The 19,597-nt window shown below is 40.9% G+C and overlaps 1 protein-coding gene across 6 annotated transcripts in view; it reads left to right on the forward strand.

The window, feature by feature from the left end:
- SAP130 (Sin3A associated protein 130) overlaps positions 1–19,597 on the forward strand; it is a 75,437-nt gene that overhangs the window by 12,479 nt on the left and 43,361 nt on the right. For all 6 annotated transcript variants that reach the window (XM_027082494.1, XM_027082495.1, XM_027082496.1 and 3 more), the window contains 8 exons: positions 164–288; positions 1,923–2,047; positions 7,670–7,817; positions 7,988–8,078; positions 8,287–8,391; positions 11,981–12,122; positions 14,080–14,201; positions 18,548–18,850. In XM_027082494.1, the coding sequence (XP_026938295.1) occupies positions 164–288; positions 1,923–2,047; positions 7,670–7,817; positions 7,988–8,078; positions 8,287–8,391; positions 11,981–12,122; positions 14,080–14,201; positions 18,548–18,850 (1,161 nt within the window). The remainder of the gene's footprint in view (positions 1–163; positions 289–1,922; positions 2,048–7,669; positions 7,818–7,987; positions 8,079–8,286; positions 8,392–11,980; positions 12,123–14,079; positions 14,202–18,547; positions 18,851–19,597) is intronic.

A 19,597-nucleotide genomic window follows, 5' to 3' on the forward strand; every position in this document is an offset into this window, starting at 1 on the left:
CCTTGAGCGCACGTTCTCTTAATTTTCTGTATGATGAAATGGGAAGTATACATAAAGCACTTAAGCTGAATACTGACATACTGAGCTTATAGGGAATATAATTGTAGCTATTTAAATCACCAGCCCGGAAGCCATACTAATGAAAAAAATACTGTTTTTCCAGGTGCAGCAGCTGCTGCTGTGATGTCCAGTTCTAAAGTAACCACGGTCCTGAGGCCGACTTCCCAGTTGCCAAATGCTGCTGCAGCTCAGCCGGCAGTACAGCACATCATTCACCAGCCAATCCAGGCACGCCAGGGTTGCGGGTAGTCAGCCAGCAAGCGTTCAGCGCCTACTCTGAGTTATTCACTCTGCTTGGCACTGTGCGAGTCCTTGAACCTCAAGCGACTTTGGATCTAGCTGCCAAGATGTAGAGAAGGCTGAATTACATACAGTGTCATGTGATCCACTGTAGGAATTTAGGAGAGAGGTAGTAAGGGAAGGCTTTTGGTTGGGATGGGTGTGGCAGTGGGGATTCAGAGACGTGAAGGGGGGCAGCACTGTGAACAAGGCGAGGAGGATAGTGGTGGTTGTACACAATGTGGAGGAAAGCCCAGTTAGAACTGAGGGATTCTAATTTGGATAGGGGTGTGTGAACCCCTAAACATTTTATGCACACATGTATGCTTTTTGAGGAAGATGGTCCATGCCTTTCAACTTTTTTCAAGGAAACCTGTGGCCTCAGTACTACTGAAGTATAACGTGTTACTGCGTGATACCATGTCTGTCTCTAAATTCGGGGCTCTAAGATGAAGACTGTAAACTTGATTTTGTACACAGCAGAGAGCTACTGCGTCTTTGGAATACACTGATATATGGTCAAAGAAATATCTTTGAAAGATTAATCTAGCTGAATTGCGTACAGAAGGTAGAAGTTCAGTGCCTTTGGGGCCAGACTGGTAGCATGTATGAAATAGCTGGGTTTAAGATACTACGGAAGAGTGCTGACTGGGACGCAGGGTAAGATATGTCTAGCCTAGAGCTTTCACATTAAACAAAATAAAAGACCTTGCTGGTAATAAAACACGTTTGGAGACTGATTAGGGCCCCAGGAGTATAATGGTAGGAAGGGTTGGAGAAAGAGGAGAACCAAGGTCAAGAGCTCAGTAGTGAGGAAGACGGCACAGCAGTCCTAGTGTGAGAGGACAGGCTGTGAGAGCAGCGCCATGGGGACGAGGTCTGCAGGTGAGAAACAGATCAAGAATGGGCAGCGTTTGCTGAGTTAACCTGCACGTGGCAGGAGCAGGAAAGAAGGACTACTCAGGAGAGCTCAGATGACTGGAGAATCTGACAGTGGGCAAGCGGGTGAAGCCCAGTGTGGAACTCGTTAGTCAGATGAAGATTTTACACACAGATGTAGGGGTAAGGGAAGTATATCCATATGGAAACATCTAGAAAGCATCTGGGCACCCTGCACCTTCCGCTGGTAAAGAATGCTGTTACCACGTGTTTGCCTTTTTTGCCCTCAGATGGCATGAGAGCCAGCATCCAGTTCTGAGTAGGCCCTCTGTGGAAAGCCCTAGGTTGTGTTGTAATGAAAAGTGTCTGCTCCAGGACCAGCGACAGCTCTGTGGGAACTAGAGCTGAAGGGCTAGATTCCAGTCTGTACTAATCGTAGGACAGAATTTTGAGTCTGGTCATATTCGAAAAGAAGGGGCTTGTGTACTCTCCAACCAGCATTGGATTTTTTGGGATAATTCTGGCTCTTGGCCTTCTAACAACCTATCTGAAAAGAGAACTCGGTAATCAGAATGGTGAGAATTTATTTTCATTTGGACATAAACACCCTTATTTCGAGGCCCAGTTTTCAAATTATACTTGCAGTGTTTTGGGCATACTGTATTTTGCTTTCAATGAAATATGTTTTTCTCTTCTCTTGGTAGTCTCGTCCACCTGTGACCACCTCTAATACCATCCCTCCTGCTGTGGTAGCAACTGTGTCGGCCACCAGAGCTCAGTCTCCAGTGATTACTACAACAGCAGCCCATGCCACTGATTCCGCACTTAGGTATATTTGGGGGTTTGAAGATCAGCCATCCTGTCACCCTCCCTTCTTCTCTCCCCTTTTCTTTTCCTTCTTTCATTCAACTCAACAAATATTTATTGAGTGCTTTTTTCTTTTTTTTAATGAGCTATGTTGTGTTCTAGACACTGAGGATAAAGCAGTGAACAAATAAAAAGAAATTCTTGCCCTCATAGAGTTTCTGTTTGTGGAAACTGTGGCTGGAGACATACCATTAAAAAATGTGTAGTTTTTTAGGTGGCAGAGAGTGCTTTGGGGAAAAATCAGGGCGAATGGGATTTGTAGTGACAGGGTAGGCAGTGCGGGGAGCTTACTTTGTCATGTAAGGTGATCAGGAAGGGTTTTGTTGATAAGAATGCAGTTGAACAGAAAATGGAAAGATATGAAATGAGCCATATGGTTGTCTGGGATAAGAGTGTTCTAGGCAGTGGGAACAGTAAGTGCAAAGGCCCTGATACAGGAGTATGTTTGCCGCATAAAGGGGCAGCAAGAGGCTAATGGTAGGAGAGTGGCCAGAGATAATTTTGGGGGGTAGCAAGGTCCCCAGGTCATGCCGAGCCTTAGGAACCACTCTGAGGATTTGGCCTGCACTGGGGGGCAATGGGAAGCCTTAGCAGAGTTTGGAACAGAGCGGTGCCATGATCTGAAGTAGCTGCATCAGCCTGGTTGCTGGAGAGAGTTGGCTGTGGGGAGGCAAAGTTGGAAGCAGGATGTTTCAAAGAGTATGGCAGGAATCCAGGAGAGATGGTCATTGGAGGTGGAAAGATGTGGTTAGATTCTGAATAGAACTTTGAAGGTAGCGGAGGGGATTTCTGAGGAAGCACGTACGAGGTTATTAGAGAATGAGAACAGTCAGGCTTACGCCAGCGCTGGTTGGCTGTGCAGCTGGGAGAGTGGAGTTGCCTAAACTTGAGATGGGGAAGAATGGGAGGAGTAGGTTTGGGGAGGAATTCCAGACTCTGGTTTGGGACACTTTTAAGGTTGTGCAGACTTCTGAGCACCCAAGTGGAGATGTTGAGAAAGCTTAATATATGAGTCTGGAGTCCACAGAAGAGTTCGGGAGGAGATGATTTAGGAGGGCAATATAGATGGGGAGGAGGTTTATGAGAGAAAATGGCTCCCAGTTGAGAGGGCTGTCGAGGGAAGCAGCGTTCTCAAGGGAGAACCAAGATTCATTAGGGCAGGAAGATAGTGGATATATTCACAGAAGAGGTTGAGGATACAGGAGATTTTGCTAAAGATGGATTGTGAGTCCAGAGGGTATAGTAAAAAGGTTGGGTGTTTGAGAAGTGAAGCCAGTACAATTAGGAGATTTACAGAGCCATACAGGGAGAGAATCTGGTCAATGAGGGGTGGTCTCTGATGATGCTTGTGAGTGACACAGGGATGAAGACATCAAGGTATTTGTCCTCACGACCTGCAGGCATATTGTGCTGGTGAAGCTATGAAAGTTGGGGAAGGCAGTGGCATGAGAGTCTTGCCAGGAGCATGCAGTGTTCCAGTGGTCTTGCTTGATTCTTGCCATCGATTACATGGGTGCCAGGGAAAGAGCCTTCGGCAATATGGACAAGAAGTGATTCACTGGACCGAAGGAGGGATAGGGCATGGAGAACAGAGCTGTCGGGAACTAGAGACCATCCGGAAGACTTGTCTACCAGTTGGAAGCAGTCTGAGATGCCTCCTTGGTTTCTTCCTTGCTTGACCAAGTAAATGAAAAGGAAACAAGGGAAAGAAAGCAGATTTATTTATTTATTTATTTATTTATTTATGGCTGCATTGGGTCTTCGTCGCTGTGCATGGGCTTTTCTCTAGTTGCAGCGAGTGCGGGCTACTCTTGGTTGCATTGCGCGGGCTTCTTGTTGTGGTGGCTTCTGTTGTTGCAGAGCAAGGGCTCCAGGCACGTGGGTTCAGTAGTTGTGGCACGCGGGCTCAGTAGTTACGGCACGCAGGCTCTAGAGCACAGGCTCAGTAGTTGTGGCGCATGGGCGCAGTTGCTCCGCGGCATGTGGGATCTTCCCGGACCAAGGATCGAACCCGTGTCCCCTGCATTGGCAGGTGGATTCTTAACCACTGCGCCACCAGGGAAGCCCCGAAAGCAGATTTTAAAGAGAAGGTTAAGTTTTGTGATACTGAGTGTATCTGTGGCAACAGGTAGTTGAAGAGATGTCTGTGCTTGAGAAGTCATTAACGTGGGCTACAGTTAATGCTCTAGGTATCTGAGTCTACCCAGCGGGAATAAATATAATGAGAAGAGGGCCCAGAACAGAGCTCTGAAGAAAATAACACTTACATGCAGAGTAGTGCCTAGGGCGTAACTTTAACCACTAGCTCTGTCATTTACTAGCTGTGTGTCATTATAAGTGTTTTTAACTTCCCTGATCCTTAGTCCCCTCTTCAATAAAATGAAGACACTTTACTTCTCGGTAATTGAATATATTGCCTGAGGTACAAAGAGACACAACAGCCCAACATAAAATAGACTGTTATTCATGTTAACTTTATAGTACCTTCAAAAAATTAATATATTCAGATGGTATGATGAAATTCAAAAGGTATAAATGTGTATACAGTGAAAACTAGGGGTAGTTTTTTTTTAAACCATGTTGTTGAATTATCTATCTTTTCCAGTGTATTGTTTTTACTAAAAAATGGATATTGAATTTTGTCAGATAGATTTTTAGCATATAACTACGTTTTCGCTCCTGTAACAAATATTATTGTGTGCCTCGTCTGTGCCAGTCACTGCTCTAGGCACTGGAAATACACTAGGGAATTAAACGGACAAAAACCCTAATGATCAGATGGTTTTTCTACTTAAATTATCTATAACTGTGATAAATTCCTAATGTCTGACTTCCTAGCTAATGGATGTACTGATGGGCATTTTGGCATATGTTGCATGTTTGTGATGGTGTGCCTTCAAGGTGTATTCCTGGAAGTGGGAGTGCTAGGTGAAAGAGTAAATGTCTCAATTTCCTCACCTAGAAAATGGCGGTAATATTACCTTCCTTGATGTGGAAGTTAATGTATAAATATTAATGTGTGAATATGTATATATTAATACTAATATATAAAGCACTTAATACATGCCTGACATGTAATGGTCATTAACACTTTTTATGTGTTAACACTTGTTATTTTTCATTAGAGTAAATGAAAATCAAAGACTATAGTCTGTGCTTTCAGAAACACTTCACATATCTAAATACTTAATAGAAATACTCTTTTGGGGGTATATTTTTGTATGAGCTGGACCTCTTAAAATATGAGCACGTTTAAGTTTGAATTTAGGAGATCCTTTCCGGGTGATTCTGTTGGCATTCTTCTTTGTTACAGGTATCTTCAGAATTGTTCCCATAATTAGATTCCTCCATCCTAAAATTTGTGATTATTTTAGTTATGTGTACATGTATCTCTCTGAATGCATTTCATTGTAAATGCTGGGAGTGGGCAGCTTTCACTGTACTCTGATGACCTAAGTCATCAACTGTTAAAAATCCAGTCTTCAGTAGTAGGCTTTCTCCTCAGTAAGTTCCACCAGGTGTCATAGTTGCACCTATGACCAGGCTTTCAGCTTTCCTTTGAACTTGAATAATATGCCATTTAGTTCTCTTCCTATAGGGAGAAAGCCATCCTTTATTCAGTTTGTAAGTTTTATGCACTAATATCCCACCAGCTCTGATCTTAAAGCATTTTGAGAGAGGATCCCTGTTATGAAACCATTGGTTAGTTTGGATACGTGAGGTCCCAATCACATTTCACCCTTACGGCTCAACTTTTCATGTTTTCTTCTTCCTCATTTATAATCACATGGTTCCAAGATACAAAAACATAAAAAGGTATTCAGTAGGGAGTATCACTCCTCTGTCGCACGTCTACCAAGTTCCTATGTTCCTTTCCCTTTGCCTTTGTAAAGTAACATGTTTATAGCTTTCGGGGTGTCCTTCCAGTGTTTCTTAAATACAGTCGAATTCACATGTAATTCTTAACTTTTATCCTTTTTACCCCCCAAATTGTTTAATTCATAGATTCCTAAGCTGCCGTCTTACTGCAGCCGGCAGTGTGTCAGTCTCAAGATTTATATGTTCCTCTTTGGGTTTTTTCATATAACAACGTATGTTGAAAGCTTTCCATTTCAGTACGTGGAGTTTCATTGTTCTTTTAGCAGCAGTATGATGACCCATCGTGTATGTGGATTTGAGGTTCTTTTCTTTACTTTACTATCATAAATAATATTGCAGTGAATAACTTTATACTCTTGTCATTATGCATGTGTGCAAGAATATCTATAGGATAAATTCCCAAAAGTGATCAGAGGGGAGGGTATATGTGATTGTAATTTTGATACCTATGTCTTATTGCCTTCCATAGGGTTTGTACCAGTTTATACTCCCTCCAGAATATTTAAAAGTGCCTGTTCCCTTACAGCTTGAACAACAGAGTACCCTGTCAATTTTTTGGATTTTTGCCAATCTGATAGGTGAACAATGATATATCAGTGTCTTTTAAATTACATTTCTCTTCCTCTGATTAAGACTTAGTCTTTTCCCTTTGTTAAGGGGCCATTTGTGTTTTCTTTTTAGCAAACTGACTATTCATATCCTTGGCCTGTTTTTCTATTGGGCTGTTATTTTTCTCATGGATTTCTAGGAGCTCTTCATATATTAAGATTACACTTTCACCTATGAGTCTTTTTACTTTGCTTGTAGTGTGTTTTACTGTGTTAGGAGGCTTGCTTATTGGTTTACAGAGTCAAATTTCTTGATTTTTTTTTATAGCTTTTGGATTTTTAGAGCTTTTAATTGTTAGAAAGCTCTCCGCCACTCCAAGGCTATTAAAGAATTCTATCTTTTCTTCATGTACTTTCTTATTTTCCGTTAAACCTTTCATCATTTTCATATTTATCCTGGTGTACTGTGTGAAGTATGGATCTCATTTGATTTTTTCCAAATGGCTATGTAGTCTTCCTAGCATCATTTATTAAGTAGCCCATTCTCTCCCCTCTGTTTGAGATGTCAACTTTGATATACCATCAAGTTTTCTTACCATTTTTGCAATTTCAGTAGCATGCTTGCCAGTTAATTTGACATGCTGTCTATGTTGATATCCCTTTCAATTATGAGGCAGTCATAACTATAACTTTATCTTTTGGTAAGGGATGATATAAAATTGGGGGAAGAAAGTCAGCGCTTCAAGGTCACAGGTTAAGCTTCCGTTAATCAAGGTTTTCTGTAACGTTACCTCAACAGTCAGAACCTTAGTGTGTATCTTCAGATTTGTCCACAGAGTGAAACGTGTTCGTTACAGTAATGCTTACTCGAGATGGTCAGAGAGTGTTGATTAATTATATCGAGGATACTCAGTATGACTAAGGATTAATTTATTTGGTTCATGGTCCATGTTGATACCTTTTAGAATGAGGCTTATGGCAGTTTCAGGAGAGAAACTCAATGGGCAGTTAACTTCATTGGTTCACATGTGGACTTCACAGACCTGTGAAAAATAAAACTCTGACTGTGATCCAGCACGAGACAGTAAGTGGCCTTGGCTGCCTGCATTGCGTCTGGAGACAAGTCATAGATCGTGATGTCTTTTCTGTCTTCCCAGTCGGCCAACTCTGTCTCTCCAGCATCCACCGTCTGCAGCAATTAGTATTCAGCGTCCTGCCCAGTCACGGGATGTGACAACAAGAATCACACTGCCATCTCACCCTGCGCTAGGGACGCCAAAACAGCAGCTCCATACCATGGCTCAGGTAAAACCAGAGATGAAGAGCCATCTGTATACTCTGTGGGTTAAAACCAGAATTGTGCAAAACTTGCTAAAAGCCTGGCAATATCGAAGGCAGTGATTGCGTTTAAACGGGATTGGGTGGGAGATGTTCCTGTTTCTAATTGTGTTGTGGGGTGTTCCCCCCCCCCACAGAAAACGATCTTCAGTACTGGCACACCAGTGGCTGCAGCAACGGTAGCACCTATTTTGGCAACCAACACCATTCCTTCCGCAACCACAGCTGGTAAGTCGGCAGCCCTGCTCTTCCTGCCAGGGAGGAAGGAGGCATAAGGCGTGGGTTCATTCTTTATTTCTCAGCTTCAGGCAGAGAACAAGAATTAGGTTAGAAAAATTCTCTTTCTTTTTCCCAAGAGCTTTTCTTGGGTTTTTGAGAATCTGTAATGTGTGCAGAGAGGCCATTGTTGAAGAATTTCCCTTTTTCTCCTGTCCAGGATCGGTGTCACACACACAAGCTCCCACGAGTACAATTGTTACCATGACAATGCCCTCACATTCATCCCATGCTACGGCAGTGACCACCTCAAACATCCCGGTTGGTAAGTGGTGTGCAGCCTGCAGACGGAAGCTTACAAGGAATTTTCAGCCCCGCTGACCAGGTCTTCATATAGCTGGCTAGTGTTGATTTTTTTTTAATTGTTAATTTTCAAAGCAACACTGACTTTAACTTTGAGTATTATTTCATATACAGATTTGGCATTTTGATGGTAGGGGGAGAGAAAAGAAGATAACCATCTCTGAGAGCCCAAAGTAAACTACTTTAACTCCACTTTTGACTTATTCATCAACCTTTACCTTTTCTATGTTTACCTTTTTAAAAAGTAAGTTAACTTTACTGATAAAAGTTTGACAAGAACAACAGGAAAAGCAAGAAAGAAGCAAAGATCTGGAGTGAAGAGACCTTGTACACTGACAGATTGTTCAGGAAAAATCTCTGGGTGATGCAACAGTGGGAAGAATGCTAACCCTCAAGTCACTTCCCCGAGGTTCTTATCTGGGTGCCACCCAAGGTACTTCATGACCATCCTAAAATTCCTTCCAGGCTTTGCTTATTCCCCTTTTAAATATGTGTATATTTACAGTATTAAAACATCTTTGAAAAATTTCTGGCAGCCAAACTTTAGTGATCAACAGCAGGGATTGGCAAGCTTTTTCCATAGAGCCGGCTCGTAAATGCTTTAGGTTCTGCAGGCCTCATGGGTGTGTGCAGCTACCTAGCTGTGGGCAATATGTAAACAAATGGGTGTGGCTGTGTTTCCGTTAGATTTTTTTATGGACACAGAAATTTGAATTTCATGTCATTTTCAGGTGTCACAAAATAGTCTTCTTTTGATTTTTCCCTCCCGCTGCCGTTTAAAAGTGTGAACCCATTGTTAGCTCATGGGCCAAAACAGGCATCAGCAAGGTTTGGCCGGCAAGTTGTCGATGCCTGTCGTCAGAGTTGATAGCTTACTGTCACAGCTTCCAAAGCAGAGGCCGTGGCCTATGAGGCAGAACACTCCTTTCACCCACAAGTGACAGGTTTTAGTTTCTAGTGTTACCTGTGCCTTGGTTCTGTAACAGTGAGTGTGCCATCTCACTCTCCTTCACTCCCAGAGATGTGGGACAGCTGCCATATTTTTAATCTGCTGTACTTTTAGAAGTAAGGCTGCCTTTTGTGAGAGGACGCACTGACATACTCGACGGTCAGAAATCTGGTGACCAGACACAGAAGTGTCTCCCCTACCTGCTGTGTCCCAGCACTGGGGTGGTCCCTCCCTCCCTGCTTCCTTCCTTTGCATGTGTGACAGGCTGCAGCTTCCACAGCCCTCCTAGCAAACTTTGAAGGCACTTTTCCAGAGTAACGGTAGGACCCAGGAAACCCTTGCTCCTCTTTTAAATAACTGAGCCATTCCAGCCCTTAAATTGGTACTCAGCCCCACAGACAGCTTTTAGCAGAGAAAATAACTGCGGTCTTTCTCACGTTACTGCTCACTCCAGCTTGGCATTGGGGAAACCAAACTTCTGTCACACCCTCTGAATTTAATCTCACTTCTGTGAAGTCTGGCAGTGGGGTTAGAGGTTCAGCATTACAGCACTTTCATTGAAAAAGATCGTTGATTGTTCCATGTTGTCATTTCAGGCTGTTTTCTGGCTATACCTAACAGTGTCATCAGTTATCTGCAGCACTGTCAAGTCAGAGCCAAGCCCCTTCTTTTCATTTTTATAGTCGAGAGTCTCACTAGGGAATGTGTTGCTATGAAGAAAATCAGACCAGTAAAGAGGGGCAACGTACCCTAGGGGGCTGTCTGGTTGTGTCTTGAACCCTCTCTGTGGAGAATTATTTAGAGATCAGTTCTTGTTAATGTCACTGTGTCTTCCTAAGAGTAAACACTGTGCAAGTAAACTCACTGAAAGTAGCAGGAGACAAATAATGTTCATTCATTTGGCTAAAACTACCAACTTCTTACCTGTCCTAAGTTACGGTATTGCTGTGTTCTCTAACTCCCCAGCTCACTTACCTTTGAATTTTTACCATTTATTAAATTCTAGATCTGAAAATCATTTCACAGAAGTGTCCAAACAGATTTAAACATCTGCTACTTAGTGTGATTGCTTTTGTCGAAGTTCCGTCAGGTTTATGCTCTAGTTTTGTTTTCTTCTTGTGTAGTAACTCAGATATTTGTTACATCATAATGGGATCCCTGTACAGAAAGGGCCTCAGTTGAGAAGGGAAAACTGATATTAACCCTAGAGCATTGATTTTCAAGTTGAGGGCATAAGAGCTATATTAAAGTCACCTAAGTGGCTTTTTCTAAGTGTCACTTGCTTTCTCCAGGTGAGATTAGATATTGAATTCAGCCATTGTTATTAATAGGAATGTGTTGGATCAGGGGAAGAGCCTGATAACCCCAAGCATAGGGTTTTCACCTGCAGTGAATGCCCATTTCCAATAGAATGCCACCCTTATTTTCTCCACACATGACAGTGGTCTCAGAACTATAAAAAGAATCAGATGATGCCAGCCTATAGAAAACAGGGATTATCTTTGAAAATAGCCCCAACTTACCATTTCTGCATTATGTTTTTCCTGAAGTTTTTTTTTTTCTAAATAATTGAGGATGTATGGCCCTTTTAATTAGGAAAAAGTAAAGGTATGATTCGTGTGTGTGTGTGTGTGGTTACCATCTGATGTTAGCTACTGTGCCAAACACAGCTGCTTTTTTATTGGAAGCATAATTTTCTCCTACCTTTTATGGGCACAGTGAAAACACAGGCTTACTCACTTTTCCCTCAGCACCCTCTCGACTGACTACTGATGGAAAATACATCATGCCAGCTTCTCTCTGCGTTAGCCAGCAGAGGCCATCCTCGCTGGTCAAACTGGGCATCTCACCCATCATCCTGCAGAAACTTCTCCAGCTGCCTCCCTCAGAAAATATCTGGACCCAGGGGGGTTGCTGCTTACCTTTGGTGTTCAGCGTGCTGCACCTTGGGTAACGTGATGGCATCATCCCAGTCTCTAGTGTTTGCGTGCCTGTCATTGGTATGACTTGGGTCTTTACAGATAGAATTAAATTTGAAAACTGTATGATCATTTTGATTTTGCCATAAAATATTATGCAAAGTCACAGGAAACCCAAAAGACTTTAGAAATTAAGTGATTTTCTAGAGAAGGCCTCCTCATAGATGAGGAACCTAAGACTTGGAAATTAAAATGACCTTCTCATTACTTATTAGCTACATTATTACTGATTAGTTATGGGCCCCTGAAAAGAATCTAAGGTGTTTGCCATTTCTGTATTCAAATTTTTGTTGATTTTTTTTTTTTTTTTTTTTTAAGTTTTCTCCTTTTAAAAAAAAGGTCTCCAAGAAGCCAGGTCAGGGGAAAAGGATGTAGTTGCTGAAAGTATTAATGTTGAACCCTGCTTTGACAGATAGCAGTGTAAATATATCAGTGTATTATTGGATTGAAATAATTCAGTTGCACCATAGGTACTCATCTTTTCATTTTTTATTTTGATTAAAACTAAAAATCCAGGCTTCTTATTACTGTTTGCATTCTTAAGATTGTTGCTGGCCAAGAATGTTTTGGCATGCCAGTGAAAGCATATGAGCAGTAATGTAATTGGATTATACTTTTTGTAGCTAAGGTGGTGCCTCAGCAAATCACACATACTTCTCCTCGGATCCAACCCGATTACCCTGCAGAGAGGAGTAGCCTGATTCCCATTTCAGGACATCGAGCCTCTCCAAATCCTGTGGCTATGGAAACCCGAAGTGACAATAGGTAGGAGAGAATGTGCCCCATCGTGTCACGAATTGTTTTGATTTTTCAGTGAAACCAGTTGTCCCACGAATATGGCATGTATTTCTTTATTTTCAGTTTTTCCCCCTGAAAATCTAATACATTGTGTAATTTCTTTAATTGTATGAAACTGTGCTGTATTTATTCGTTCTCCTTTTGATGAATGTTCTAGTATCTTTTTTTTGACTTGTGTACTTCTCTTTTTAATTTATTTTGAGCCATTTTGAGTGTAAGGGTGGCAGCATCATGACCTCTTATCCCCTAAGTATTTCCATTTTCATCTCTAGAGAACAAAGCTGTTCTTACTTAACCACAGTATGGGGAACTGAAACGATCCTTTAGCTTTCCATTCTCTTTCATACATTGAAATTTTTGAAGAGTATAGATAGGCCATTGTTTTTGCAGAATATTCTTCAATTTGGGCTTGTCGGATTGTTCCTCGGAGTTAGATTCAGGCTGTGCATTTTTGAAGTGAGTACCATTAGGTGATATGTTCTCACTGTTACTACATCAGAGAGCTCATGCTCACCCTTTGTCCCATTAATAGTTATCTCAATATTAATTACTTAATGAAGGTGATGCCAGATTTTTCTACTGTAAAGGTGTACTTTTCTTTTTTGTAAATAACTAATTTGTGTGGAAATACCTTGAGACTATAAGTGTCCTTATAAGCTTTCACTCTGTAGTTTTGCTTCTATTGATGATTCCTGGCTGAATCAGTTGATGGTTGCAATATGATGGTTGCAAGATAGTGACTTGTTCGATCATTTCGTTGATATTTATCAGTTGACATTCTGATGTAAAGAAAGTTCATCTATCCCCATTTATTTATTTTTCTGTGTATTTTATTTTTGAACATCTGCATGGGCTCGTGGATTTGGTTTTATTCATTCATAATTATAATCCATTACTGTCATCTATTTCGAGGCTCAGATTGTCTCCAGGTTCGTCCTTGGGAGCCCCTTCAGACTAGTTCCTGGGTTTTGCTATGTCCTGGTCATTCTAGCCCTTCCTTACTTCTCACCACATTAAGATACTTGAAACTCTTCGTGAACTTGGTCCCTCTGAGCCCTGGAATCTGCCATTTCTCCAAGGAGCCCTGGTTCCTTTGCATCATTTAGAAACTAAGATCTAGCCATTAGCTCTGTTTGTTGTTACCGGATTGTCACTACTTCTAGGCCCTTTCAGCAGGCAGAGAGGTAGGAAGTATATAACATTTTAAAAACTAAGTACATTCTGGTATCTCTGGTCTAGCTCCATTACCTCCCCCATTCCGTATTTGTATCTCCCTTCTCCCACCCCACAGTGAGAACCTGGTGGAGTGCACATGAAGTAATTTCAGAATTGGATCATTTTTAAATATTCTTGTTTGATTATTGTGGCGTGTAGAAATGCTTATTAGTTTTTTTCTTTTCTTTTTTTACCAAAGTACAGTTGATTTACAATGTTGTTGTTAGTTTCCGGTATACATCAAAGTGATTCAGTTTTTTATATATATATATGCGATACAGTAGGATCTTGTTGTTTATCTATTCTATGTATAGTAGTTTGTGTCTGCTAATCGCAGACTCCTAATTTATCCCTTCCCGCCTCTTTCCTCTTTGGTAACCACAAGTTTGTTTTCTATGTCCGTGAGTCTGTTTCTGTTTTGTAAATAAGTTCATTTGTGTCATATTTTCAGTTCCACCTGTAAGTGACATCATATGGTATTTGTCTTTCTCTCTCTGACTTACTTTACTTAGTATGATCATCTCTAGGTCCATCTGTGTTAAAATATTACTCTCTCTAGGTCTGTATCCGTTGATATAATTGTTTGGGATGCAATTTGGGAAATGTTAGTATGGCAGTTAAAAGTAAAAAGAGTTTGTAGGGGATAGGATCATTTGAAGGGAAAGAAGAAAAACCATTTTGGTTCATATTATCTGTGTTCCATCTATAGACCATCTGTTCCTGTTCAGTTCCAGTACTTTCTGCCAACGTACCCACCTTCTGCATACCCACTGGCTGCTCACACCTACACCCCGATCACCAGCTCTGTGTCCACCATTCGACAGTATCCAGGTATGAGCCCCACTGTTAAGATGACTTTTAACATTTTAATTTTTGCATGCAATGAGATAGAAATCGATCAGTGAATATTTCTAGTATGGATTTAATTACTCTAGCTTTTATTTTCAGATTCAGATCAGGCTGAAATCTGAAGCTTTACGGTTGTAAATCACCACCCCTGAAATCTAAAAAGTTGTTACTTTCAGTGATAGTGGCATGATTTTATCCCACCCTGAGGATAATTATGTTAACAGTTTTTGTTATCCCTTAAAATGGAAGTGCAGTTAAAAACGAATAAAGCTGTACTCTTACGGGGCTTCTATTGTTTTGTGGGATATTTGTTGTATTTTTAATGTTCGTCCAGTTGTGCTCAAAATTCACTATCCAGTCCGGTAAATAGTGTTCTTTTTGCCAATCCAGACTAAACAATGCTACTTAAACCTCAGGGTTTGTATAGTCTTTTCCTGTGAGACCCTCAGCTCACTTCAGGCATAAGAAAGCCAGGTTGTCAGATTGTGGCCATTGCCTGTCTGCTGTGCCGTCCAGGACTGCAGCTGCGCCCACATGTGGCCATTGAGCATTTAAAGGGGATCCGGCACAAATGAAGAACTGAATTTTTTGTTTTACTTAATTAAAATGAGAGAAATTTCAAATATGTTTGGTGCAACTTAGTGATATGCAACTACTTTTTTCAAAATTGTAGATTTTATGAAATCAAAATACAAATCGAATATTTCTGAAATTTAGTCTCTGAATTGAGATGTGTTTTAAGAGTAAAATGTACCCTGAATTTTGAAGACATAATATGGAAAAGAGAATGTAAATTATGTTATTAATAACTTTTATAGTGATTATATTTTGAAATGATAATTTTTGGATATATTGAGTTAAACAAGATATGTCATTAAAATTAATTTGGCCTGCGTTTTTTTGTGTGTGTGTGTGGTACGCGGGCCTCTCACTGTTGTGGCCTCTCCCGTTGTGGAGCACAGGCTCCGGACGCGCAGGCTCAGCGGCCATGGCTCACGGGCCCAGCCGCTCCGTGGCCTGTGGGATCTTCCCAGACCAGGGCACGAACCCGCGTCCCCTGCGTCGTCACTGCGTCACCAGGGAAGCCCTGGCCTGCGTTTTAGTTTATTAATGTGGCTACTGGAAAATCTAAAATTGCATGTATGACTTATATTTTCATTAGGACAGTGCTAGTCTAAAACTTTCAAACACTGAGGGTTTTTTTTAATATATATATAAATTTATTTATTTTATTTATTTATTTTTGGCTGTGTTGGGTCTTCGTTGCTGTGTGCAGGCTTTCTCTAGTTGTGGTGAGCAGGGCTACTCTTCATTGAGCTGCGCAGGCTTTTCCTTGCAGCAGCTTCTCGTTGTGGAGCACAGGCTCTAGGTGCTCGGGCTTCAGTAGTTGTGGCTCTTGGGCTCTAGAGCGCAAGCTTAGTAGTTGTGGCGCACGGGCCTAGTTGCTCCGCGGCATGTAGGATCTTCCCGGCACAGGGCTTGAACCCATGTCCCCTGCATTGGCAGATTCTTAACCGCTGCGCCACCAGGCAAGTCCCAATACTGAGGTTTAAATAGCTTTGAAAATAGGTTCCTCCATCTCTACATTGTTCTATGTGTGTGTTTTGACTTTTTTTTTTTTTTTTTGTGGGGTGGGGGGTGTTTTTCAAAACTTTCTTTTTAAAGGAACTTCATAACAGTGTTTTTTTATTAACAATCTTATAAAGTAGAATAATGTTTAATTGATTGTTGCCAAAAGTAGGATGCAAAAAGTATCATAGAAGCATGTTGACAGTTAGGAAGTAAATTTCACGTGTGTGTGTGTTACACTAACTGCTGAAAATTCTTAAGTCTCTTTATCAGTAACAGCACTTGCCTTCAGGTTCTCTCCTTCATCTACTACCTTGAATTCTATAACAGTGAAGTTCTATAACAGAACTCTATAACATGATTCTATAACAGAACTTCTATAACAGTGCAGTCATTTTGCTTTTATGGAGAAGGTCATTCATGACCACTGTGTATTTCTCTGAATGCTAGCCAGCTGAAAAGGGCACGCAGAGTCTCTCTTGACCTAGAATCAACTATTGCAGACACTATCATTCTATATAAACCTTTATTGTAAAAATCCATCATAAGAGCACTGTCTGAAGTGTTGGGGATCCTGCCAGTCGTCTGTTTCTCTACATTATTCTTCTTTCATCACTGCTGTAGCCCTGATAGATACTAACACAGAAAAATGAATAGTACGTTCAATACTTTATTTCTTCCAGGATCAAACTGTCATTGTTGGTGCAGATGAGAGGTAATATATTATTTCTCAGACATGTGAATCTAAACATGGATGGACACAAATGAAAAAATGATTTAGTAACCAGCTTACAGTATCCTATTGAATATTTATTGAAACCCTACTTTTTTGTAAGGTCCTGTGTAAGGCTCCTATGCTAGGCTCCATTTTTAAAGTTGACTTTTAAACAGCTTTCAACAAGCTTAGAGTCTAGTAGGAAGATTAGACATGAAGAGATATTATAATATGCTAAATCTTAAAAGAGGGGCTTGAGCAAAGCCATGCTGCTTCTGAGGTAAGAGGTTATGTCTACTTGAGAAGGTAGGGTTGGAGGTCAGGAGTGATTTCCTGAAGGAAGTGACATTTGGAAAGCATCTTTCAGAAAGTATAGGGCAGAGCTGTAGTGGGTTTGGAGAAAAGCACATTTCTGTCTGTGAATAAAGTATTAGCTAGAGTATGTGGTCAGAGCAGAGTGGCTTGGTTTGGGCAGGAACATAGTGTGAGTGAGAACACAAAGTGTGAAATAAGATTGGATCTTAAAAAGGCTTGGAGTGGTGACTAGACTGCAGGTTCAACAGCAGGCAAATGACCAAAAACTGTTATTTAACAGAAATAGCACAGATACACTTCTCAGGAAGAAGCTATAATGCTCTGGAAATTGTGTATGTATATATTTTACAAAGGAAGAATTACAATATAGCCATGACTATAAATTTACACGTAGTAACTTTTCACTATACTTTTCTTATGCATAATAATAATTTAAACCTTTATCTCTATGGTTAAAAAACATTTTCAGTTAGATTATTTTTTAAAAATTGAGGTGTAATTGACATATATTAGTTTCACATGTACAGCCTAACGATTCAATGTTTATATATATTGCAAAATAATCACCACAGGTCTAGTTCACATCTGTCACCATCCAGTTAAAGATTGTTTTTCTTGTGATGAGAACTTTTAAGATCTACTCTCTTAGCGACTTCCAAATATACAATACAGTATTGCTAACTATAGTCATCATGCTGTACATTACGTCCCCATGACTTATTTATCTTATAACTGGAAGTTTGTACCTTTTGGCCACCTTTACCCATTTCGCCCACTCTCCCCCCCTGCCTGTGGCACCCACCAGTCTGTTCTTTGTGTCCAAGAGCTTGGTTTATTTTGTTTTCTGCATTTTAGATTCCATATATAAGTGAGATCATATGGTATTTGTCATTCTCTTTGTGACTTACTTCACTAAGCATAATACCCTTTAGGTCCATCCGTGTTGTCACAAATGGCAGTATTTCGGGTTTTTCTTTTTTAATGGCTGAGTAATATTCCATTATGTGTGTATGGATATATATACCATATCTTTTTTATCCATTCATCCACTAATGGACACAGATTGTTTCCATATCTTGGCTATTCTAAATAATGCTGCAGTGGACATGGGGATACGTATATCTTTTTCCAGATTGTTTTGATGACGGAGAAGAAAAGTCTTTTGTTTGTTTGTTTTCTTTCCACAAACAGTGAGAAATCCCTTCTTTTTTTTGTCGCTTCCTGGGAATGTTTTTGTTTTCAGTTTTGTTTGTTTGTTTGTTTTTAATATACACAGATGATATGTTTCCCTGATAGATAAAAGGACAAGTTACTTCTCCCTTCAGTGCATATTTTGGAATTTAAAATCCGCAACTATGTATTTCGGAAGTGCCTGTGATAGTGGTTCTATCAATTAAAGCAAACATTCTTGACCTGGAGGCATGGATGTATCTCAGAAGTTTTATATTACTTACTTACATAGTTGCCTGGCTCACATTTGGCTTTTAATAAATGATTGCTTTTTTCTCATTTTAATGCTATTTCTAGCAATCTGCAGAGATCGTATCAAATTGGTGCAAGTAGTGGGGGGGAAGCCTCAACGTATAGAGTTTACGTAGCACTTTTTTTTTTTAACTGAGAGTTTAGATCTTGAACAGTGGAAAAATTGTTTTGATTTGAGTGTTTTTCTCCTTAGGTGGACTGTGCCAATCAAAGCTAACATTTTTGTCACTTTTTGCCTCATTTTTAGTTTCAGCTCAGGCTCCAAACTCTGCCATCACGGCTCAGACTGGAGTCGGGGTGGCGTCCACAGTCCACCTGAACCCCATGCAGTTGATGACAGTGGATGCATCCCACGCTCGACATATCCAAGGGATCCAGCCAGCCCCCATCAGTACACAGGGCATCCAGCCAGCTCCCATTGGGACCCCAGGGATCCAGCCAGCCCCCATAGGCACACAGGGCATTCACTCAGCAACCCCAATCAGCACCCAAGGACTTCAGCCTGCACCAATAGGGACCCAGCAGCCTCAGCCTGAAGGAAAGACTTCAGGTAATTTTAATTTTTTACATGGAAGTTGGTGTGGAGGGAAAAGGTACACAGGGTTTGAATCATGGTTCTGCCACTTGCTGGCTTTGTGGTCTCAGGTAAGCTCGCTAGGCCTTAATTTTCTCTCTGTAACATGAGTTGCTTAGAACTTACCTGTCAGGGTCTTTGTAAGCATTAGAAACTACATACGTAAACAGCCTAACGTGCGCTTGCACATGGGGAGAAGCGTTCTAGAAGAGCTCTTAGTTGAGGGAGTACATTCACCTTATAAGACTAGTGTTCTCATTCCATTTCAAGATTTTCTTTTTCTTTTTTACCTTTTGGTCGTGCTGCGTGGCTTGCGGGATCTTAGTTCCCCGACCAGGGATTGAACCTGGGCCCTGGCAGTGGAAGTGCGGAGTCCTAAGCACTGGACCCCCAGGAAATTCCCTAAGATTTTTTTTGGAGTTGTTTGTAAAGCTGTAAAGATAGACTGGAATGTTGGTACCATTATTAGGAATTGAGAGGTGGTGGTATTTCACCAAAAAACTGTAGCAGAACATTTCTTGCAGCATACTATATACTTTATGTATCTTATCTCACTTATTAGTAATTATGATTGTAGAGCAAAGAAAAGACGTTCTTAATCGTGCATCAGTAGACTTTGTAACCTCCCCAGTTTGCCATCTGCTTTTGTCCTTATCCCTCATCTTCTTGAAATTGGACAGTCCTAACATGGATACTCTTGATTGTGGTGGTCTGATCGTTGTT

This window comes from Aethalodelphis obliquidens, unplaced genomic scaffold (genome assembly GCF_003676395.1).
Source record: "Aethalodelphis obliquidens isolate GAN/ISIS:26980383/991018 unplaced genomic scaffold, ASM367639v1 scaffold47, whole genome shotgun sequence".
Classification (NCBI taxonomy): Eukaryota; Metazoa; Chordata; class Mammalia; order Artiodactyla; family Delphinidae; genus Aethalodelphis; species Aethalodelphis obliquidens.